We start from the raw sequence: 25,416 nt of genomic DNA, 5'->3' as shown, positions 1-25,416 counted from the left end.
AACATACTGTAGGATCTTTGAAAGGAAGAGTCTTCAAGATTCTGTTAAATATTATTGAGATGTTGTCTGAATCTTCAAGACTGATCAATATTGCCTCTGGAATAGAAATGAGTGGGAGGTGAGGAAACCTGGGCAGTTTCCTTTAAGCAAAGTTTCTGATAAGAAAGTAATGGAAAAATTGCATTGCTGGGAAGTAAAATGTGAAGCAAAGACATTATCTACATACATTTCTCCAAGGTGTTTAAATTTTGGATGTTGTCCAAACATTAAATACTGTGTAGGTTTGAGAAGGTAGAAAAAGATGATTATCATGTAAAAGTGCAAAAGATAAGAGCTTCTCTGTCTTAGAATGCTTCCTACACAGGTTCCAAATTCTGAGTGATTGAAGGACAATTGAATTATTAGCATTTTGATGATAATTTGTATTTACTGGGCACAGAGCTGGACACAAAGAAGTACAGCAAGATTTTATTTCTATTGCACACAAAACACATGTATATTGATCAATTTGTGTCACTGTCCAGATCCTTATAGCTTTTATATTTGCAGCTCAGTATTAAAATTGAAAGGTAGTCCCATGGCCATTTTCTGCTTTATGTCGGATGTTTTGAATTCCTAATAAACTGGTTACAATTTAATGTAATCTCTTACAGAATGATTGGTTAATGTATGTGGGGAAGCTCTGAAATAGAAATAGAGGCTCGTGAAGGATGTTCATCTTGACAGTTTTAATTCTCCCTGTTAATGTGAGATTGAGGGAAGACCATCTTTCATGTCTTATTTAATTTTTTCCACGCAAATGGCAAAATTTGGATGAAAAAATATTTTTATATTTACATGTTATGTTTAACCCTGGATATTTAAACTGACCTGCTAAAATAAATAGGAAGGTGTCCAGTCTAGTATTGTGTGCTACAGAGTTCACTGGACAAAGCACACTTTTATTCAAATTAATTTTGAGTCCAGATATCTTTTGAAATTCTGCTAGTGCATTGAGAACTGCTGGTAGGGAAGTTTGTGGGTCAGATCTATACAGTACCATATCATCTGCATATGCTGATATTTTGTGTTCAAGGTCTTCTCTGATAATCCCCTTTATCTCTGATCCATTTCAAAAGTAAATTGTCAATGTCTCAATGGTGATTGCTAAGCTCAATGGTGATAGACGGCATCTTGTCAAATAAAAATTTCCAGTTTTAAAAGTAACGCCTGGCCAGGTACAGAGTGGTTTGATCCATGCACTTATATTTCAGCCAAACCAAATGTGGTTATTGTGGTGAAGACTGTTGTGTGAATAGTGGTGTATTAGTTGTGTTTCTTTGGAGGGAGCGCTCCCACAAATCTTACCCCTCGCTGCTCAGGACTACTGGTGGGACTGTTTATTTATTATGGATGCTGTTCCTGGGATCGTCATTGCGTCTCTGTGCTGTACCATTTCATCCGTTTCTGCCGTACTGGAGCTGTGATAAGGACATTGTTGTGCTTATTGTTGGGGTTGATTGCTGTTTGTATCATTTGTATCTCCAAAGGGTAAGGGAAGGGTTGTCTGAGTTTTGTTGTTGTTAATTAATTTTCCACATAATATTTTTCAACCATGTGTTTGATTCGTGTCTCTGTGAGTGAGTGCTGGTCAGGTCAAGGCTGGGTGTGTTCCTAAAATCTCCACCGAAAAAATAAATTAATCACCGTCCTGTCGACGGTGTGAATCTGAGTAGCACCAGACTGCTACAAAGTAGTGAGATTGGTTTGTATGATGCACATTGTAATAAGTCCTTATTTTACTTTGGAAAGACACTAGTTAATGCTTGGTGAAAAGTTTGATGTAAAATTTTGTTGTCTCTAGCTTCTATGAATGTTGATAATGGTAGTGGAGGTAACTTATTTGAAATTACTGGGGTACATCAGCGCCTGCTGCTTTCCCACTTTGGAGTTTTATAGCATCTGGTAATTCTGAAAGTGTCAAAGGTTGTTTATCCAGTTCCTCTGCTCTAAGAGAACATCTAGCTGTGGTATCTGTAATTCATCAAAACCCCGTTATATTGTGTCTTGTCTTCTTTAAACTGAATAGAATATAAGTACTTAATAGTGCTCTCTGAATGTGTGAGTTATATTTGTGTAGTCAATGATTTTATCTCCATATCCATTGGCAATTTGTTACTGTGTTGCAAACTTCCTGGTGTGAATTTATTAAGCTAAGATCTTATCAGCCTTCTCTCTGTGTTCATATGTATTGATGTCTCCATTTAAGGATGAGCTGTTCCATTTCTTTTTACTCAACTGGTTACATTCTGTTTGTTAAACCTGTCTTCTCCTATAAAGTGTCTCATTTGGACACTTGGCGTATTCTTGATCTATTCTAGTAATTTCATTGATTAGCTCTGATGCCTTCCTGGTTTACAATTTATTTTTATTTGAAAAATATGAAATAATCTATCAACTCAATAAACCTTTAAGAGTTTCCCATAGCATTCCTGCTAAGACCTCTGAGATACATTTGTCTCAAGAAAATAATAAATTAATTAAATGAATAAATAATTTGTTCAGATTTGAATTCTGTACAGTTCTCATCCGCTAATGACATGGGGTTAAGATGCCAGCAATGAGATGAGTGCGTAGGGTAAAGTGATTTAAGTTCAATGATCAGAGGGCCTGGTCAGAGATAACAATAGCGTCATACTTGCAAGATTTGATAGTGGGCAAAAAATTATTATCAATGAAGAAATAATCAGTTCTTGAGTAACTGATGTACTGATGATAAGGAATAAGCTCTTGGGTTTGGATTTTAAAATCTCCAAGGGTCTGTTAAATTATGATCCATTACAAACTGTTGTTTATTTCAGTAGTGTTAGATGTTATCATAACTGCAGATGAAGACCTCTCAATGTCTTGATTTTATAACATAGTCTATGGCCATTATAATTTTATGAGTGTTCGTTTTAGAAATAAATGCAAATGCATTTTGAATGAAATATTTTATCATTCACATTACGTGCGTAGATATTAATCAAAATTACTTTAGATTGAATTAAATGACCCATCACCATGATATTTTGTCCGTCAGGATCAGATACTTTGTCTGATAATACAAATGAGATTGGTTTGTGTATTAAGCTTCCCATATCTCTAGTTTTCTATTTATAGATGGAGTGAAAGATTTGGCCACTCTAATCACTTTGCAACAAAAACTGGTCCTTAGTTATTAAGTGAGTCTCCTGTAAAAATACTATCTTGGTATTGTCAGTATCTCCAGTCCTCTCAATGTGCAGACTTCTACGACTCGCCTATCTACACATTCTCCAACTCAACCTGCATTAAATATCTCTGAAGAGGATGTGTGTCGGCTCTTCAAAGGAGAACACACTAAGAAAGTAACACACCCAGATGGGGTCTCACCCTCCTGCTTAAAAATCTGTGCTGATCAACTGGCCCCTGTCTTCACTTGGATTTTCAACAACTAATTAGTGTTGTGTGAAGTTCTGTTATGCTTCAAACAAGCCACTATCATACCAGTCCACAAAAAATCCTATATAACAGAATGAGAATTACTACACAGCTGTTGCTGACATCTGTGGTCATGAAGACCTTTAAGAGACTGCTGTTAGCTCACTTGAAGGACATCACAGCTCCCATATTAGACCCCCTTAGTTTGCTTTCCGAACCAGTCAGTGGAAGGTGCAGTCAACATAGGTCTGCACTACATCCTGCAACATCTTGACAACCCAGGAATATATGCAAGGATTCTGTTTGTGGAGTTCAGCTTTGCATTCAACACAATAATCCCAGAGCTCCTCCACTCGTAATTCTCTCCCCGCCTCCACCTGTCACTGGATCAGCAACTTCCTGACCAATAGGAAACAGCAGGTAAACCTGGGGAAACTCACATCTAGCTATCATACGATCAACACGGGTACCCCCCAGAGATGTGTGCTCTCCCCACTGCTCCTGTCTCTCTACACTAATGACTGCACCTCTATGGACCCCTCTGTCAAACCTATCAAATATGCGGATGACACAACCACCATTGGGCTCATCCAGAATGGTGAGGAGTCTGCATACAGATGGGAAGTTGAGCAGATGGCGCTTTGGTGTAGTTATAACAATCTGAAGCTAAACACTCTCAAAACTGTGGAGATGAAAGTGGATTTTAGGGGAAGTCCCACAATATTATCCCCTCTCTCCATACTTAATACTGCTGTGAAAGTTGTACAAACCATCACATCTCCTGGGACATGAAATGCAAATCCAATATAGTATCTATCATTAAAAGGGTAAAACAGTGAATGTTCTTCTTGTGACAGCTGAGGAAGTTCAGCTTTCACAAGAGCTGCAGATTGAGTTTTACACAGCAGTCACCGAGTCGGTTCTCAGCTCATCCATAACGGTGTGGTTCAGGTCAGTGACTAAACATAACTAAAACAGGCAACACTGAATAATCATGTCTTCCGAAAATGTCATTGGTGCCATTCTGACCATTTTACCGGACCTGAATTATCTCCAGAGTCATGAAACGAGCTAGGTAAATCATTACAGATCCCTAACACCCAGGCCTCAAGCTTTTTGAACATTTTACATCAGCCAACCATCCATCCATCCATTATCCAACACGCTATATCCTAACACAGGGTCATGGGGGTCTGCTAGAGCCAATCCCAGCCAACACATGGCGCAAGGCAGGAACAAATGCCGGGAAGGGTGCCAGCCCACTGCAGGGCACGCACACACACACACCCATACACCAAGCACACACTAGGGACAATTTAGGAATCAGCCAGCCATTATAGATTAATATATGCCAAAACAAACAGATATAATAACAGTTTCCCAAAGGCTATTAAGTTGAGACAATCCCCAATGGGGTGACACACCGAAACAAAATTGCCATGTCTGTTGAGAGCTGTTTATCCATCACCAAGGCATCCACAGGTTCACAGCGCTCCAGAGGTTAGCAACACCACACAGGCACAACGACCTGGCCCTGACCCTTCCAGTTTGCTGTTGTCTGTGTGTAGTAGAGTGGTAGCTCCTGCTGCAATAAATAATCTTGTTGTTCCTGTTTTAAGTGGAATAAAGCTTAGACTTAGACGCAGCCTCATCTTTAGGGTGCAAGACAGCGACTCACCCATCACAATATATTTATTTACATTCTGTCTTGTGTTTTTTTATGTTAATCTCAGGTGTGTGATCAACTGTTGTATGTACGTCGATTATGTAACTTATAATTGGAGAGTCATCAAAACTGGACTTAAATTCTATGCATACTTGGCCTATCAATCTGATTCTGATTCTGAAAAATGACCTTTTTTATATTTAGATAAAGTTTGAGATCTTTGACATTTTGTTTCATACAATAGCATTCACCTTGATATCAAATTGTTGCCAAGAATTGTGGCTACAGAGCCTTTTAGTATGTTGGCGCAGATAGTTCTCGGGGTAAAAGGGATAAATGAGAAGTAACATACTCTTGCTTTTGTCAACGGCAGAAGTCAATTGTTCAATATCTTCAACACGAGTTATAAATGTTTGCTTAACTTCTTCAAGCTGAGCACCAAGTACACTAATTTTACTCTTAGACTTATTCATATCTTCCTGTTCTTTTCATTATTCTTGCTAGAATTTCTTTAAAGGTTACATCAGTTATTATATAAATGTACCTCCTGGTCTTTAATATCCTGAAGCTGCTTGTCATTTCTCTTTTGCAAATCCTTCATTATATCCCTTATATCTTTCTGTGTGTCATTCTTTACGTCTATTATATTCCCCCTGAGTTCAGTAATCATCACCTTCAGCTCAGACAGTTAATTTTCATCTTCTCTTCATGGAAGTCGGTTGGAGTTGATGATGCTGACTCATTTCACTGGGAGTGTTGGTAGTGGTTGACAATGGGGATTGGGAGGCCATGTTAAGTTTCTATTATCCTCCCGAGATCAGTGGATTCTCATTGCCTGTCTCACTTCCAGTTTTGTTTCCACTTTCTCTCTCGTCTGGAGCCGATTCTGCGGCATGAGATGTTGGCAGATCTGTTCTTCCACCTGTCTCGTCCTAGTCAGTCTATGGCATGCCGTATTGTGAACTAGAACTTGAGCCTGGTTTAAACTTTGATTAAACGTTAGCTTCCTTTTCCTTCTCTTTCTGAACCCTTGGTCTGCTGCTCATGATTGTATATGCTTGCATTTACTTGTAATTAAATCTTCTCGGGTTGACTAAATACAGGATACCTCAGAATGATAGTAGCAAAAAATTAAAAACACCACTGCCAGGAGAGCTTCATCCTAGATGTCCACCTCTCACAACAGATGAGACTCATGTCTTTTTCCTGTCTCTTCTTTCTCTATTTCTCTCCCTCTTCTTATCTCTCGCTGTAAATCGGAGAATGAAAGATGAGATTGTGAGACTGGAGTGACAAGTAGTGTATTAGACCTGGTAAAGATAAATAAAGGATAAAGGGAAAATAAACCTGATAAAGTAAGAGAAATACTGAGATAAAGAAGGAGTATAAAATTAACATTTTTGAACAAATTGTGAATATCCTGGACATCAAACCAGTCAAAAGATGGCTGTGAAAGAAAAACTTGTTGGCATTGACCACAAAGGTTATAGACGTAAATCATAACCACACCAGAAAGAACCCGAAATTAACACTGCAGTGACATAAAATGAATAAAACAAAAATGTGACCATAACACTATTATCACCTGTGAGAATTAAAAAGGCAGAGAGAATCAGACAGATAAATGGACCGATGGAGAGGTGGCACATGTCAGGGGCACACTGGTTAGCATTGTGTTAGTGGAGATAATAAGGAGATGTGCAGCAAAGCCACTGATGGGTGGATCTCTGGGAAGATTTATAGAAGCAAATGAGGTAAACTGGAGGGGAGCCAATCAGAAAGAGGCATTCAAGTCTTTGGCTCTGTTGGTCTCAGTAAGTTGGATCGAAAATGATCAGGCATGTTTCAGGTAATGGAGGAGTGAGCTTTTGTTGAATTGCCTTTCATTGGTTGAGTTTTCCTGTTTACTTTTCAGTGACAAAGTCAGAAAGAACATACTGATGAAGGATGAAAGTGAAAAGAAAACTAAAAAATACATCACAAGATGTCATTGCGGATTGGATTAATGCGGTTAATGAAAAGATGAGGAGAGGGAATCAGAAGACGATTCTGACTTGAAGTCTATCAAAGTGACAGGCTGACTCTGCTCAGCTCTGGTGATGGTAGCTCTGAATCTTTGGCTGCTGCATCTCACCTGACTGGCCTGTGCAGTCTTTAAAAAAGATTTGGGCAGGGGGCTACAGTGACATATAGCAGAATTATTTAGCCTGTGATATGAAGATATCTTCCCTGATATATCTTGAGACATACAAGTGTCCAACTGAGATAGGCAGCAAACAAAGATTCAGTTCATTCTATTCATGTAATGTGAGGAAAGACATCACTTATCAGGACATTAACCAGTAAGAACCCTGCCTGGCTGAGGTCCATTTTATACCTCAGGCATTTCTCAATAAAAGAACCCAAGTCTGAATAGAGTAGACCCCCGATATAGAAGATCAGAATAAAATGATCTAGTAGTATGTACCTTTAGTGACTGAAGTCCTTTCTTTAACAATATATCATAGGATTTTCTATACCAAACAACACAACACTGAAAAATGTGCTGTCAAAATGTCATGTTAGTATAGAGTTCCTAAGTCTTCTTTTTTTCTTCCTCTTTTGGCTGCTCCCATTTAGGATTCACCACAGCAGATCATCCATCTCCATCTATCCTTGTCTTTTACATCATTTTCTGCCACACCGAATACCTTCATGTCCTCCCTCACCACATCCATAAACCTCTTCCTTGGCCTCCATCTTTTCCTCTTTCCTGGTGGTTCCATTCTCAACATTTTTTTCTGGATGTACCCCTCATCTCTCCTCTGCATGTGCTCAAACCATCTCAATGTAGCCTCTCTCACTTGGTCACCAAACTGTTGAACCTCTATGGTCTCTCTAATATACCATATCCATATTACTAACCGAGAATGGTAAACCGGATGGCATGGACGCAGGTACACGGCGATGGGACCATAAGACATACTGCACAGGCGCGTACAGCATGCGTCTCATAAACCGCACGCGAAGTCGTATCCACCGCGAACGAAGGAGTCACGGCCCAAAAAGGAAAGAGCTCAACTGACGTGAATGAGAAATGAAGCAACAACGCGCCCATAGCTAACGACTAAAGCCACAGCCGCACAAAAAAGAGGATTCTGCGCTGCAGCCCAGATTCAAACAGAAGAGGCTATGGCGGCCCCACAGGTCCACAATGATAGTGCGGAGAGCGCGGGCGTCACCGCTATATTGCGAGTGGCACTACTACGGAAGGCACAGGCGTCACCGCCATATTGTGAGTGGCACTACTGCGGAGTGAAGTTAGGAATAATGTGCTGCTTGGGATTGTACAAATTGCTGAACGCTTTACACCGAATTCAAACACAATACAGCTCAACGATACAGACACGAGCCCACCTGGATAAGATCAATGAACGCAGGCGCGTACAATGCGCGTCTGAAACTGCGGAAGCAAAGCAGGCACAGGTTCAAAATGAACGAACTCGACTGACGGATATACAAACACGAGCCCGGCTGGATAAAATCAATGAACGCAGGCGCCTGCAACGCGCGTCTGAAATGCCGCAAGCAAAGCGGGCACGGCTCCAAGACGAACGAGCTTAACTAATGTATTTCAGGATACCCAACGCTGGGGGTAGGCGAGTGAAGCGAGCAGGGGGCAGAGCCCCCCTTGTATTATATAATATGCTAATCATAGCATTTCAACTTTTCCACTTCCATCTCTGCCTCTTTCTTTTCACCAGTGCCGCCATCTCCAAACCATACAACATAGCTGGTCTCAATTCCGTTTAATAGACTTTCCTTTTCACTTTTGCAAATACTCTTCAATCACAAATCAGTCCTGCCCTTCGTTTCTACCCAGTCTACTCTATCTGCTCTCTCTTCTTCATCTCTGTGGTATTCTCCATTGCTTTTGACTGTTGAACCCAAGTATTAAAATTTGTCTATCTCCATCACCTCTGCTCCTTGCAGTCTTGCACCCTTCCACACCCTTCCCTCACATTCATGCACATGTCCTTGTCTTACTCCATCTGACTTTCATTCCCCTTCTCTCCAGTGCGTACCTCCACCTCTCCAGGTTTGCCTCAACCTGCTGTCTACTCTCACAACAGATCACAATGTCATCCATGAACAGCATAGTCCACGGAGACTCTTCTCTGACCTCATCTGTCAACCTGTCCATCACCATTGCATACAGGAAAGGGCTCAGAGGCGATCTTTAACGTAATCCCACTCTCACCAGCCTGACATTCCTACTGTACACCTCACTGTCCTTATACATACTCTGCACCACCCTCATATACTTTTCTGTTTCTGTCATACAATACCATAACTCTCGGCACCCTGTCATACACTTTCTCAAAGTTCACAAGCATGCAATGCAATTCCTTCTGACCTTCTCAGTCCTTCTCCATCAATATTCTTTTAATGACTGTAGACGCCACCTGGATTAATAAAGAATTACTTTAAGAGGAAAAGTTTAATATAAAATCAGAATAACAATATAAAAATTTAATAAAACAGAAATTAACAGAAGAGACAGCCAAGAACTGATGAAGAAACATAAAAAACTTTAATCATAAAAGGAAAATAAAATGAGACAAATTAATTACATCTTTGATTTGAATTATTACCACCATGTTAGTTGTAAACAACACTTCTTAATTAAAAATTAGAATAAGAATAAAATAATTGAAAAAAAAAAAGAAATTGAGATAATAACAAGCTAAGAACCTAAAAAATAAACAAGGACAATTAGATTAAATAATTTTGACCATGGAAAATGTTAAAGTTATAAAAAGAAATTCATGTTTCAAAAAAGGAATGTCATGAACACTAAAGATTATGTGACATTTTCCTTAAAATATGGAAATAAAATATCTTAAATTTATATTCAAAAGGGAAGCAACTTAAGGGAATCAAGAGAAATATAAAATTTTAAATAAAAGTTTCCAGCTGTTTTTAATTTTTCTCAAACAGAAAGCAAATATCTGATTGGTTGAAGTTAGTACCAAGTATTTAATTAGGATAACATGGATAACAGAAGAGCTTTGAGGAAAGATTATTCTAATAGACACTTCTGCAAACTTTAACAGAATTAACACCGAAAGAATTACAAAGGAGGACAAAACATATAGAATAAAGAATGGGATAAAAATGGTGTTTATCAATACAGGGAGGAGAGTGCATGGTCTCATTCTTATGATTGGAAATCAGGGTAGCAAGAGCTTTCCCTTTCTTCAAAGTCAAAAATTCCTAATCCAAACATTAAAAAAATTCAAATTTCCTTCCATGTTTATTTCCAATTTTCTATTTTACAATTCTATTCCTATTCAATTTTTTATAATTTTCATAAAACAGAACTTCTTCGGTTTTGGGATCTGAGGTTGACCACCCAGTATAGACCACTTGACTGCCCTGGCTATGGTACTTCAATCCATGCCTTGAGCCAACACAACCCTTATCTTAACCAATTTGGGGAAATCGGCCCTAAAGTTAAAAATAATAATTTATCAATTTTCACTTCAATTTATTACACTTCTTACCCTAATCTTAATATTACACCTCAAATAAATTATGATTTGGATTTGGATCAATGTAACAGTTTCCTGTTCATATTTTCTCACAAACCAATACAATAAGCAGCAGACCACAAATCAAACTCCAAAAAGACAAACTTTATGGATTCATTTTTTTCAAATACAAATTAACTTTCCACCGTTACAACCTTCTTTCTTTAATTACTGCGACTCAAATGGAAAGGGTATGATTATAAGTAACTGAGTGTAGGTGTGTTGGTGTGTATGGTGTGATTATTTGTAACTGAGCATAGATTGACGGGCAAAACGCCAAATATGTCCATTTCCAATGACATCAACACCATAATCAAGTGTGCAAAAACCGAAGGGCTGTGATTACTGCTTGAATCCACTGCATATCCCTGTTTAAAAAGTGAGCGTCAGGTCTCCGTAAAGCTATATGAGAAAAGTCTGTCGACTTTTTTTCTGAAAGCTACAGGAGATAAGCTCAAAGGCTGGTCTGCAAAAACTTGCAGTAAATAAGAATAAAAATGTGAAAACTTGCTTTGAATTAATTCTGTGGACATTTTTGACAAGAATAAACTCACACAAGTAGTAGTTCAGATTATAATGCAAGAAGGTCACCCCAAAATTATAATGATGGAGGGGCATCAGGGGGAGGTGTCTGCTTACTTATCTGAGCTGATCATTACTTACAAACATGAGCGCACATTAAGATGTCAAGATGTCGGCTTGTTTATGATTTCAAGGATTAACAAAATAGTGGGGGCCCTGAAGTTGTGGAATGGTCTGTCTGCTACTATATGAAGTACCCCTTCAGTCTCTGCCTTTAAATCAGGCTGAAGTCTCACAATTTCAGTTTAGCATACCCTGACTAGAGCCGCTGACTGACTGTGCATACTGCATCTCTGTTGTTAGTCACCAGTACTACAATCTACATAACATGACATTTATCAACTGGTAATAACACTTGCCTATTCTCTTTCTCTTCTCGGTATCCTTTTGAGGCTCTTGGTGCCACTGCTCTACTGCAAAGTTGTTTGCCAGCCATGGACCTGTCATCTCTGATAAAGAAGCACTGAAGTCATAACCTAAAAGGTCCTGTTGTCTGATTGGCTGGCATTGCACTAACTCAGCTGTGTAATGGTCAATAGGGGAAGGCAGCTCGTGCCCAAGGTCTTCAGGCCTCTGATTGTGTCTGGCTTGTTTGACTCCCCTTCTACAATCTGCCTGTGGGTTCTAATTTATTCTTGATGTGTTTGAACAAATCTGTATCCTCATATGTGATAGTTCTGTATTTAGTGAGCGGTGTAATCTATTCTTCCATTTTTGGAGTTGTCGCTTGGTTACTTGGTGAGGAGTGGTGTGTAAGAGCAAAGTTGTTTGTACTGTTTTATTGTATTTATGAGGTGACCATGATGGTCTGCTCATCTAGCTCTTTGAAGAGGATTACTTGAGTTCTGATTAATGTGTTGTATTTAGCCCATTTTTTGACAGCCACTGCACACCCATCATACCTGGAAGGTGGTCTCTCCCTGAATTCCCATTTCCATGATTTCTTCCATTTGTTTTTTTCTTCCTGGGAGTTTTCTTGTCGTCTTAGGGAATCAAGGCTGGAAGGTCAACAAGAAATGGTACCTGTAAAATCCATCAAGGCATTCCTTGTGTGATTTTGGGTCATAAAAGAAATAAATTGCTGCTTTTGTCCCTATGCTGGGGTAATGTGCTCCCCACCAAAAATCTATAACAAGGGAAAGATGCTTTCATTCCTTTGTTTGTTTGACATTGTAAAAATGTTTCATCCTGATAAAGCAATTGAACAGAACAAGGATATCAAACGCACCTTCACAGATTTCACTGGACAGTATCTGCCATGAAGCACTATGGGCCAAGATGAAGATACCTTAGCAAAATTGTTGAAGTCATCAGGACTCTAAAATCAGGCCACAAATGCAGTGAAGATTAATGGGGGGCTAACTAAACTGTTCAAAACTACAATAAGACTTTGGGAAGGATGCTCATTGCCTCCATTCTTGTTCATCATCTCTCTTGAATTCATCACAACTGATCAAAGTTTAGAACTAGCAAGCAATATTGTAGCCTCAATTGGCAGTCAGAAAATTAAAAGTGTAAAGTTTAACATTGATTTAATAGCATCAGAGAAGCAAAGCCCACAAAAAATTTTAACAGTAACCGACGCAGAGGTCAAAAAATATGGACTGGATATAAATTCAAGCAAGACAAAGTGCTTGACATCAGCAAAGACACCAAAACACCCACAGATCATGGTGGAGGGGAACAAACTTTTAAAGCAGTTCGGCAATTTAAATAGATGTTTCCCCCACTATCTGAAAATAGAGCGTTCATAGCAGGACTTTCATAAACCAAAATGGCATAAAAAAGGAATTTTGAGCATATCCAGACCCACAAAATAACCTACCGAATCATACCAAACAACACATAAAACCTAAAAAGCCCTAACATATAGCAAAACGCAGGAATGCTTTGATAAAACCCAGCCTATAGAAAGTAAAAATAATGTATGTGCTTTGTGGTTTCACCTCATTTGAAATACTTAATTACATCCAGTTTTATACTAAGTGTAAGACCCTAACAAGCGCTCTTCTGATTCCTTAGAACATAATTGTGCCAAACCGACGACTGAAGTGAAGGCCTTGGAGCCACAAGATCTCTGAAACATGTCAAGTCACACGGAGTAGACCAGGTCACCCCAGAGGCCATCAAAGTTGGGGAGATGTGAGTGAGAGAGACAACAGGCAGGAAGACATAGAGAGGTTAATTAGGGTCAGACGGCTTTGTCCAAACTTGTGAGCTCAATGAAACTTCAGTTGAGGGGTTTTATTGAATGTGCGCCACAATCTGTCCAGTAAGAACAATTCAGAAAGCAAAGATGTCAGTTTTAAGTTTTTATTGAAAGTAAAAATCCAAGACACTCATTAACCCAGAAATGCTGTTGTTTCAAGATTTTGGTGCATCGATGCAAGATAATTTTTATTATCATTCAATGGATGAGGTGTTGTAAGATGAACTGAATTTTATAAACAGCTGTTATGGCCTCTCCCACTAGAAAATGATGATTCTATAGGCAATATGGTGGAATCCTTCAACCTACCACAACCACTCTCAGCGGGGATATTAACACAACTTCCATTGCCAAGAAGGAGCAGCAGTGGTTGTAAATGTTACACTTGTACCGCTGCCCCAGGAAAACAAATAAACCCTGGGTTGCTGCACAATCAGAAAACCGCTAGAACAAAGCAGTTTGATATCGAAAATCTTTCAGGGCAACGTGACCAACGCTCGTCCTTTTATTTGACTCCTTACCACATGTCCCAGCTCAGCATTAAACTATAAGCAATACCACAAATAAAGAAGAGGGAAAAATAAACATATAGACAAAAAACAAACAAACTAGTACATAACATAGTATCAAAACCACCTTTCCCAATTTAGGGAAAAGATGTTCTTGTTTAAGAGACACCAGTTTTCCAAATAGGTTTACTGTCTTCACTGTTTGTGGACAAAGTGAAAGCCTCCTGAAATATGCTGGCCGCCAAGCCGATAACAAAAATGTTCAGTCCTACCGGTCCAAAGAATTGTCAGCGAAACCAAAAAAAAGTGTGTCTTCAGAGATGTGTCTCTCCCTTGTGTGTCTGAGTGAGCAAAAAAAAAAGGAAGTCTTGTTCCAGCAGGTGTATGTCTTGGTGCTACCGCATCACTCCCCTTTGCTCCACCACAAGATGTCTCCCTCTCTCCCCTTCTTTTCCGGTTTTAACATCTTCAGCACCAACCGTCCTGTCCATGTTACGACCTCCCCCTTAAATGTGTATTTACAGTATCCACTTTTCCTGAAATGCACCCTAAGGAGCAGGAAACTGCCAATGGGACAATAGCACATGTGGCACCTGCTACACACTAAATTAACAAAAAATAAATAAAACAAATTCCCAGCCCATCCTAGTACAGTTTCAGTTTCACACACCATTCCATTGTGCTTTGTTGTCAGCTCCAAAAATAAATGAAATCTTGGGTCTGCTGAGAACACAAGTGGTCTCTGCTTTTCAATTGCAGACATGCTGCCTGCATCTGTTGGCAAAACCCTCGTCAACGGGACCACCTGCAGCGACGCATTTCAGCAAAAACCACCGGCTGGTGAAGCTTTTGGTCGATTCAGAGTTAAACTAACAAGACACCTAAGCCATCATAAACTGGGAGTTTACCTCGTGTGTCTCATAACTTGGATGTGCACACACACTGTACACTCTCACCTTGTGCTTTCACTCCTTCACTTGCATCTCCTTCATAACCGTGCTGCTCTGTAGCTGTTTATAGATAAATACAGTGTGTACAGAAAAGAACTCCTACTTTAAAATATTCACATTTTGTTGCTTTTGCAGCCTGAAATGAAAATACACACAAATAAATATTCCTCCAGAACATAAAATAGCAACAGTTCAGAAATAAATAAATAAACCAGAATCATTGAGCTGGTTAAAGGATCATCTCACTGTGTCAGTATTTTTTCAAATCCCCTTTTGCTTTTAATTTCAGCCATGAGTCTGTTAGGATCCTTCTCTACCAACTTCGCACATCTGGAGTTTGTAACATTTGCCCTCTCATCTTTACAGAACTGTCCAAGTTCAGTCAAAATGGATGGCGACAGTGTGTGGACTGCAATCTTCAAGTCACTCCACAGATTGACAATTCGGGATTCTATTCTATACACACTAGACAGACTGACGGACACACAGATAGATAGATCGACTACATTATTAATAGATTTATTTTAATTAATTATGAAAGTGTTTAACAGGAGTCCAAGAGAGACACAACTGTATGAGGAATTTCAGAGTAGCAGAAAAGCATTTCAACGTAGTGAAAGATACGTACGTGGACAGTTAGTCTGCAGTGAGGAGTGTGGTAGGAATGACAGCCTGGTTCAGCTTATTGGCTGCAAGGTTAGGCCTCTTGGTAACACTTCATGTATTTATTAAAAAACAAAATTGTGTGCTCACCTTTTCTGGGAAAGGCACAAGGCTTTTAACAATATCATTTTTCAGCTCCTTCTTGAGCTTTGTATGTAATTGGCGATAACTACTTAGCTGACCTGCCTAAATTATGAAGATTTCAGAAACACATCTGAATTATAGATTAGAAATAACGCAAACTTTGTCTCTTTCAATCACTCTGCAGCGTTCATAAAAGATGGTTGACATTTACAGAGCATCAGTGAAACGCACTGATGACTTCTGCACCATAGAAGTATTACGACATTCCAGTGAAGAAGAAGACCAGAGAGGTAGGTGCTGTAGACTGACTTTTATAAACTTAAAGACAATTATTATTTCTGTCAAGGGCAGGCAAAGTAGTTCTTCTATATATTATGGTGTTTTGAAAAATTGGGAAGTGTAAGGAAGAGGAATGATGGCTGATGTTAATGAATGAATTGTCTGCTCATTTCAGTAAGGTTCCCAGTTTATTTGTCCCCACTGTCTGTGAATTGAAGATTTTTTGACCTTCATGTAGTATAGACAATAGACAGTAGTATAGAATAGACAACACTCTACTCACTCATTCTTGCCGTAAAGCACAGTTTTGAAGGAGAAATAAGAGCTTAAGCTGTGACTCAAAGCTTTCTTGTTTCCACACTAGTGATGGCCAAGTTTTAGTTGGCTGTTCAGAATACTAATTTAATTTACTAATTTTAACAGTTTGAGTGACATTCAGACATTTATGGAGGTGCCACATATTGTGTGGTAGGTGTTACTGTCATGCCAGGTTCAAGCGAGTAACTCCACCCTGAGTATATTCATTTATTTATGCCATGTCTTTACTCTCCGGTGGTCAGTGTTTGGTGTGCTCTGCCTCAGTTCACTTTATCTTAGCCTCTTTGCCGTGTCCTCTACAATTTCATAAGGAAAAGTGTGACTCTTATGTGACAGATGCCTTCACAAGAGATTCATTTTAAGATCTTATCCTGTTCAGACTGTGTTCAGTCACATGCACACAGGACGAGAAGTGAAGAGCTGAGGTTAGAGCTTGTGATCCTCCTTCATGTTCAGGGGGATGTTTAGAACATGTTGTGGAATGAGCCCAGCCACAGAGAGACACAGAGACATACAAGTCCCAAAAGCACACACGTTATTTCTCCACTGCACAGTACACAGTGCACAAATCACCACCAATGCTCAGTCATCATCCTTTTTCTCTGTTTCTTCTCTCTTTGTTTCCACCTCCACTCCTCTCCCACAAGCTCTGTCCTCTGCCTCCCGACTCTGGCTCTCTAAATGGAGTGAGGCGGCCTCTTTTTTACTGCACCCAGGAGTGCTCCAGGTGCTCCCTGATCATCTTCTGGGTCAAAGTGACAGGTAAGTTATTCTCAATGACATGCAAACACATGTCAAGTAAGCAGACAACAGCTGATGTTGTGAAAATAATAATCAGGTTAGCCTGTGCTGAGATCTGGAGGTGGTCATGGACAAGAAAACACGGGAATGAGGACATGGAACAGGAATGTTGATGGGACAACAGCAAGTGGGAATGAAGGGGAGACCAGTTAATGGCCACATTGATGGTGGTGCACCAGTGTAGGAAATGAAAATGAACTTTGACCACCCAGGGACAATGACAACAATGTGGGAAAGAGGAGAGATTTATCTCATCTACTGTTCAGCACAAGGATTATTGAAATATGATAAATGCATATATAAAGTATGGCGATCTATACGACAGGGCCCAGCCATACTAGACAGACAAACTTATAAGGCAGAGAGACTGGCTGTTTACTGGTTTTGAGAGTTTTAATTTATGTTGGCACACATAAATAGTTTAACGATACTAAGTCTTTATGGATGATGTCTGATGTTGTGTGGAGGAGTTGTTTTCTTGTTGCCCCAGGTTCATGTGGAGGATTCTTCTTGCGTTGGCGTCCAGTCTTTCTTTTACTGCAGGGTCTTTCATCTGTAGTGGTCTGTGGTGCTGCTTTCTCATCTTCCTTTCTGCTATGAGGCCCATTTGTTGTGTTTGCAGTTTCATAGAGAAGAGTGTTACTGTTTCTGGCACAAGAGTTTAGATGCTGAAATTCCCTTCTTGAAGTAAGCGCTTTATATAGTGAGTGGGGAGCCACTAACACCCCTACTAATGTGTAGCATCCACTGGATTATGCGACAGCAGCTATTATTGCACCAATACACTTACCATACATTAGCTGTTAGGTGGTGAAGTGGTGAGAGACAGTGAGCCAGTTAGAGACAGGAGATGATTAGGGGGTCAGAATGAGCAGGACATGGAGGGCAATTTAGCCTGGACATCGGGATACACCCTGCTCTTTACAAAGGATGTCAAGGGATCTTTAATGGCCACAGAGAGACAGGACCTCAGTTTTATGTCTCATCTGAACGATTGCACCATTTTTAAAACACAGTATCCTTGTCACTGCACTGGGGCATTGGGATCCACTTATAGACCACAAGGTAAGCATCCACGCTGGCCCCAGGCTTTGCCCAGGTGGTCTCCTATCCAAGTACTGGCTGGGCCTGAATATGCTTAGTTTCAGGTGGATTACCTCATCTGAAGTGTAGGTGGTGTGGTGTAACCACAAGGGAGCGTTAGGGAGCCCCAAACCACAGACACAGTAAAGCATCACACATTGATAGGGTAAACTAAAGGATTTTTATTCCATTCCCAGGCACCTCTTCACCATCCTCCCAATAATAAGCCACAATTACACAATACGTCACAGTAAACCAACATTTCTTCCTCCTTCTCAACCTCTGCTGAGTTTTGCCTGGAGCCTCCCAACTCTGACTCATTCATGAGTTGCACCGGGCTTTCTTTTATGCCAGACCTGTAAGTGCTTCTGTGGGCCATGCCCCATCTTCCAGGAAGCACTTTTGGGCCATAATGAATGGTGGGAGGTCCTCCCCTGAAAGCGCTCTCTGTCGATCCCAAGGGACCCCTACAGGTCTGCATTTCGGGACTCCTTTTCCCTAGCACCTTGTGAACTAGGTTCTCTTACGAGGACCACTGCCACCTAGTGCATGGGGCACGGACCTACTCCAAAGTTCCTGCTTCTGCTGGTCTACCCATTATTTTATATTTCAGCCCAGCCAGCCAATCTGCCCTTCGTTCCTCTCGGGAGTCCCATTCAGATAATAACCTATGCTCCTCCCTGGCAGGGATGGTAGTTCTTTTCCCACAATGGTTTAAAATCCAGTCATTTTGGAGAGTGGGTGTCCTGGGTCCCCTTAGAGATCAGTGAGTGTGTGTGTACCTGTCTCTGACAGAATACGTGGTTGCTGCTAGTTTTTAAACTGGAATTCTAACACCTCATGATTGGTTTAAAGTCCCTTCCAGACACAAAATCAGGACCTACTCAAGTTATTCTGACTTTCCCAGCCCTTATTTCTTAAATTATAGCTCTTTGTTCTTGCCTGAGTCCATTTCATGCCTTCTGGCTTAAGGCATTTGCAGAGATGTCTGATTTCCTCCTTTATCATCAGATGAACTACAGGCAGATTCTTGTACAAGCAGGAGTTCAGTCACTTAGTTCGGAATGTTAGTGGGGGATAGCAGAGCTGGACGTCTACTAAATCTGCTACCTTAACAGGCCTGGTGGGCCGCTAAAGCCTGGAAGAATGGGCAGTGCCCACTTTGTCCTACCTCAGGTAGTTCATACGCTGTTCATTATCTGATCTCACTCCACTTTGATTATCTTGCAGCTCCAGTGCCTCATGTTGAAGCAGGACGGAATTTCATCCTGGAGATGGTCCTGGCATCCTTCTGTGTTCTCCTACTGGTCGCCCTCATATTCATTTCTGTTTACTGTAAGTATCCTCTGTACTGGTATGGCATTGAAAAGTGAAGGAAATATGAATGCTGTGACGAGACACTTCCTTCTGGGCTGTCAAGTTCTTAGAGCCCAGGGACCAGAAGGGGCAGACTCAGTTGCCCTCACTGGGCATTTTCTCTGTGCTTTGGTGGAAGAAAAGGACAAGACAGTTAGCCACAGCACCCCCTACTGGCCCAGCATGGTATCACATACCTGGGAAGAACTTGAAGGGGTGAGTCTCTGACGTGCATGTGTGACAACAGCAGTTGTGACCTTACAGAGCCACTCCTGAGTCAAATCTGTATCCTGAATTACCTTCAGCACTTATCAGTTTCCATAAAAGTTCGCTTTATTAAGAAAATAAGTCAAATACTCTCAAAAGAATGTTTATAAGAGGAGCAACATTACATATAATAACAAGGCTCAGGGAGTTCATGCTTCATTGAGTTAAACAAACATAAAAAATACTTTGGCAGTGGCTGGTTCATCTTATACTAAAAAACTCACTTCTCACTCTCTTAAGAGTTTCTTTGATGTCTGTCCCCCAGTACTCTCCTTGGTACAGATCAACATCCCTGTCTGCTAATAAATGTGCCTCCAGCTACAGATATCCAAAGAGGCTCTCATTCCTACCTTCCCTCACCAAGACTTCACTATTTAAAGTTGGATTGTGAAGTCCTTCTGGTGCCATGGGTTTGAAATCAGAAAAACACATCTGGATTAATCAGAAGTTCAGAAATGTATCATGGACATTGTCCCCTGACTTCTCTGCTGCTGGATTATCCCATAAGAGCTACACGATCCATGAAGTTTGTTGCATTTTGCTGCTGCCATCTTCCATATTGTGGAATTAGGATATCATTTTTACCAACTAAGGATTTTCCAATGCAGGGACATTTCCTTGCAGGTGTTGTATCCAGTAAAGGGTGGAATCCTTTAGTCTCTTACACAAGTAGACATGATCAAAGGCATATCATCCAGGAGAGACCTTTATTACTGTTGTTCAAATTGCATATTTATCTGACATCTGTATCACAACAACAGAAGTAACACTTTTTTTTTAACAAGTAAAGACAATGCCAGTGCTCAACTGACAGACACAAATGCTGAACTGTCACTTTATCCCTCTGTGAGGTGCCACAGGTTATGCAAAGCTGAAGGGGGAATAGAAATCTGAACGAGCTACCTTAAACACAGCAATGACATTTATTGAAGCCATTTTTTTACAAGTCCAAATACCAAAAACACTTGTCAAAACGCAAGCAGTTCAGAGATCAGCAACAAATCAAAATGAGTGAAAACCACGAGCCTCGGGTAAATGAAAGAAGAAAATCCAAAAAAGCAGCAAGGAACCAAAAACTAACATCAGAGTGTGTAACCTCAGGGGTTAATAGTACACCGCGCTTGAGGAAAGATCTCCTTTGAGCTTCTTTGTTTCTTTACCCCTGCCCACCCATCAAGTGCCCACTGCATTATGTGTATAGACAGGAGCGTCTGGAGGAGCATTACGATGTCTGCTTATTTGAAATGTTTCACCCTTTTGTTCTATGGCTTATAATGACCTTTTAATGTGATGATTTAATTTGGCCATGATGCCATGTTGTTAATCAGTGGGTGCCAATGATGATTTAATTTGGCCATGATGCCATGTTGTTAATCAGTGGGTGCCAACATTTTGTGGTTTTGTTGCCTAAGCGCATAATTCTGTTGGTTGAGCAGTGCACACTGAAAGTCACAGTCTGTGACACAATCGTCACAATGACATTTAAGCTGGCCTCAGACTTTTGTGTTTATCTAAAATTATAAGGCCTTGTTACTTAGTAACTGATTTCTTTTTAATATTTCATATCTTGATCTTTTTTTTTTTTGCCTTTATGGCCTACTGATTTACTGTCCTGAGACAGAACTAAAATGACATCCAAAAGGTGGGACTGGCTGTAGGTGGGGTTGGCTCCTAGTTGATTCATTGCCAATGAAAGGAAGGTTTGAAGATCCTGACAATAAGCTTGGGGTTTCAAGGAGAAAGGTCTGTAGCCAGTCAGTCTTTTCTTGATGGCTTCTCTCCGGTAAATAAGAGCTGCTGGATGCACTCATGTGATCAGAGAGTTGTGTGTGCAAACAACGTCTTAGCAGCTCTCAGCATCGGAATGGCAACCTGAAGCAAAAAGTTCCCCAGATTGTCACAAGGTGAGGTCCATGGCGGTGCAAATTATAAAAAACAAAGTGTGGTCAGCTCGGTGTGTTGTAGTGTGGTGGAGCGGCTCTTAATGAGGTGGTCAATGGATCCTATGTTCATGTGCAGACACACCTGGTGTTGACACACTAGGGCACTTAATTAAGCACTGTGCCCACCGATATTTAAAAGGGAAGGCTGAGCCATACTGAGGGGTGGTTAGAGGATAAGGAGACTGAACTTCAAGGTGGGATCGGCGGAGCAATCAAACACAGAGGAGGAGAGGAGGCAGGGCGGTCGGACCACTGCAATGGAGCCAAAGCATTGACACTCCAAGGGGTCTCCTTGCTGAACTTTAATGTAAGAGCAAGAACTGGGATTGTCCCTCCAGAGATCCAGATAGCACGGTACAGCATATGTGAAGACAGGGGGCCGGCTAGGTGCGTCTCAGGCCAAGCCAGAGAGGGCAGGCAGGACAAGAGTCAATTGATGGTGGATGAGAGAGGTCTTCTTATCTTGTCGAGGAGACTAACCTGATGCCTTGAATCATTTCAAAGAGGGATTTTAAAGTATTGATTGACTGTTTTTAACCTCCACAATTGCACTGCCTTTTTATGGACTATATTGACTTATTTCTTACTCCTGCATTGTACTTGTCATGCATTTGTGTTGAGGGGGTCACCTTTCAGGCTCATCTGAGGTAAACTTTACCATTCTGGGATGCCAGGGGCCATGATTCTTAACAGTTGTATCTCTCTTGTCACCCACAGCTTGGATAGGATACCCCAGAGGGCCACTGGCCATTCCCTTCGAGTCCGGTAACTATAAAAGCAAGGCACTGCCAAGAAGTGGCGTCTCCTTCTGGAGATAACTGCACTGCATTACAGAGCTCTGATCCTGTGAAAAGACTGCTCTCCAGAGCCTATCGTTGTGAAGCCAATGGCTAAACCTTTAGTTTTTGTTAACTTTGTGCTATTATGCACCCATTACCATCCATCCATCCATTTTCCAACCCGCTGAATCCGAACAGGGTCACGGGGGTCTGCTGGAGCCAATCCCAGTCAACACAGGGCACAAGGCAGGAAACAATCCTGGGCAGGGTGCCAACCCACCGCAGTGCACCCATTACTTTCCTCCAAATCATAATACGCCTGTTGCAGTTCTCCTGTTAGGAAAGGATAAAGTAGATGTGCCCGCAGGTGCATTTGGACTTCAGTTGGGCTGGTCCCTGTCCTTATCCAAGGTGTTGGGCTTCTGCTGCCTTAAGTTGTGCTTTGGCTTCTGCCAGGTCTGCCTGTGGTGAATTTCTAACTGGTTTAACTGGTCCGCTAGTTGTTGGACTGATTCTGCCAGGTTGGCCGATTTCGACCATTGTAAGGCACAGAATCTTTCTGATTATGCCACTTGTCATTGGACTAGGGGAGGAGTGGACTCAAACTAAATGTTGGGGTGCCCACTGGGTCACCCTGTTTACTTGAAATAAAAAAAATAATTAAAACAATAGGCTTACAGATGAAAGAAAAATGAAAACAATAGGCTTATGAGACCGGAAGCTGACCCAAGGACATACGCAGTGTGATGCACTTTATTATTTTGCTTTTGCAGTTTGACTTTCAACACCAGTTGTTGCTTGTTCATACCCCTTTTACGTTAATAAAAAAAAAATTTAAAAACAGAGCTTCTGTTTCACACCGAAAACTAGTAAGGCACAATCTTCATCTGTTATTACAAACTCTGATGGAGTAAAATGAGAAGGAAACATGGCAAGTGATTGTTTGTCACTGCAAAATTGATAACATTGCTTAACTCAAGCCTAAAAGATGTATGATTTTATATTATTGATTGTATGAAATGACTTGTTTCCCTCAGATTTCAAAAATTTAAATCATAAGGAGCAAATCTTCGAAAAGTTAAGAAATACAAATTACATCTTGACCAGTAACAACAGTGATCTGTTGAAGGTTCATACTACCCTGAAGTCCCAAAATGACAAAAACTACAGAGCTCTGCAGTCTCTTTACACAACTCTGAAGGAGCAAAATGATAAACTGTCAAAAGAGTTCAGTAATATGAAGGACTTCTACTGTGATTATACAAACACAACTAATGGTGAGTGCTCTGCTGCAGGGTTAGTAGACTGTGGGCTCCTTGCTCATCTAATCCCTCATTTTAAATTTGCTCTTTTGTTTCGTTTTCCACAGAAAACGCTTGCCCTGTATGTAAACCAGGCTGGGTCCGCTTCAGGTCCAAGTGTTACTTCCTTTCCATTGATACTCTGAACTGCAATGACAGCTGTGATTGGTGCAAGAAAATGGATGGACAACTAGTGAATATAGAAAGTTCTGACGTGCTGGTATGTCATTTATGCAGGTTGATTTAAGATGACCGTCTTGATAAACTGTATGCTGTAAGTTAAACTGTCAGGACAAGCGCATTGCTTTAAAAAATAACGCTTTGAAAGTGCATCACAAGAACAATCCAAAAAGATCAAAGCTGAAATTCAGTCAGCTCAGTATGTTATTAAAGCAGGAATGTCTTTCTTTAGCAGATTCCTCTAATGGATCTGGAGAGTCAGTCAACGCTTTTCAAAGGCTCAGGGCGACTGCCATATTAAGTAAAGTCTGAGAGACCCTTTGTTTTGTGACCACTATGTGAGAAAGTAAAGATTCTGTCAGAGGACTCTTTTCGTCTTTCTTCATTCACTACAACTGATGTCATCAGACGTGCTGTGAATCCTAGTTTGCTGTTTCTTCTTTCTTGGATACAGGAGCTCTTAGAGTTGCCATTTCTACATTATGTTTACATGCATTTCTGGTTTTTGATTGGATATCTGAGAGATACGTAATGGACAAAGGGTCACTGGTGATGTGCTAGTCGATTAGTATATAAAGCAATTTAAGATTTGTGCATCATTTTTTCATGAAAATAACCAGGTGACCATTGCATCACTCCAAATAAAACACAGAATGCCACTGAACTGCCCTTCTGAGGTGGCAGGCCCCTGTTAACACCCAAATTGGTGAAAATGTCTGCAGATTCTCTCATTGGTTGATATCCATTGGGGGCAGGGGTTTTTTACGCAGTTTCCCCCAGAGATGTCATATTTTGTATTCAGTATCTCTGTTAGCACACTGACACATTAGTTGTGTTGGACATCACTGCCATTTGCTCAAGTGACACAAGAAGTGACACAATAGCTCTGTTTATTATAAAAGCAGGTGACACACTGAGAGTTTTGTCTGTTCATTGCATTTATTAAGGGAGACTCAGGACAGTATCTATTAAAGCAAATAAGGAGGTAAAATATGTTTTATTGATTGTAACTAAGACAAGACAATTCAATACAATACAAGTTCAACTGTACATCAACTTCTTCATTTCTTGTTTTCTTATCAGAATTTTTTAAACTATCAAGGTGATACCGTCAAAGGTATAGTTGAATGTTATTGGATTAACGGATTTGACATCAGTAAAGAAAACCCAACTACCAGGATGGACGTTGGACCTGTGAAATCCCAGAGGTAAGAAGACTCCTTTCATTCTGAGACGTCTCACTTTGAGTGAATGAACTACCAAACCGTATTAGGCAGGAGCAGAAGGGGGTTACCTACAGAAGACACTTTACTGTTATTATAAGAGACAAATTGTTTACTATCTTATTTAATAACATTAAACAGATGAGCAGACATCAAAATAATTTGTGCCTTTCTGATATTATTGAATCACAAAGCATTATTTGTATAAT

General features: G+C 40.5%; 1 protein-coding gene across 2 annotated transcripts in view; it reads left to right on the top strand.

The window, feature by feature from the left end:
• LOC114641132 (killer cell lectin-like receptor subfamily G member 1) overlaps window positions 1-25,416 on the top strand; it is a 508,352-nt gene that overhangs the window by 403,114 nt on the left and 79,822 nt on the right. Inside the window, exons 1-2 of one of the 2 annotated variants that reach the window (XM_051925991.1) lie at window positions 15,704-15,967; window positions 19,389-19,493. In XM_051925991.1, coding sequence (XP_051781951.1) covers window positions 15,874-15,967; window positions 19,389-19,493 — 199 coding nt within the window. In that variant the 5' untranslated portion in view covers window positions 15,704-15,873. Of the gene's footprint in view, window positions 15,968-19,388; window positions 19,494-25,416 lie in introns of those variants that run through there. The other variant, XM_051925992.1, reaches the window with a different exon arrangement.

Source organism: Erpetoichthys calabaricus, chromosome 4 (assembly GCF_900747795.2).
Source record: "Erpetoichthys calabaricus chromosome 4, fErpCal1.3, whole genome shotgun sequence".
In the NCBI taxonomy this organism is placed as follows: domain Eukaryota; kingdom Metazoa; phylum Chordata; class Cladistia; order Polypteriformes; family Polypteridae; genus Erpetoichthys; species Erpetoichthys calabaricus.
The sequence above is the reverse complement of the archived record's forward strand: the minus strand, read 5'-3'. Positions and strand labels throughout refer to the sequence as shown.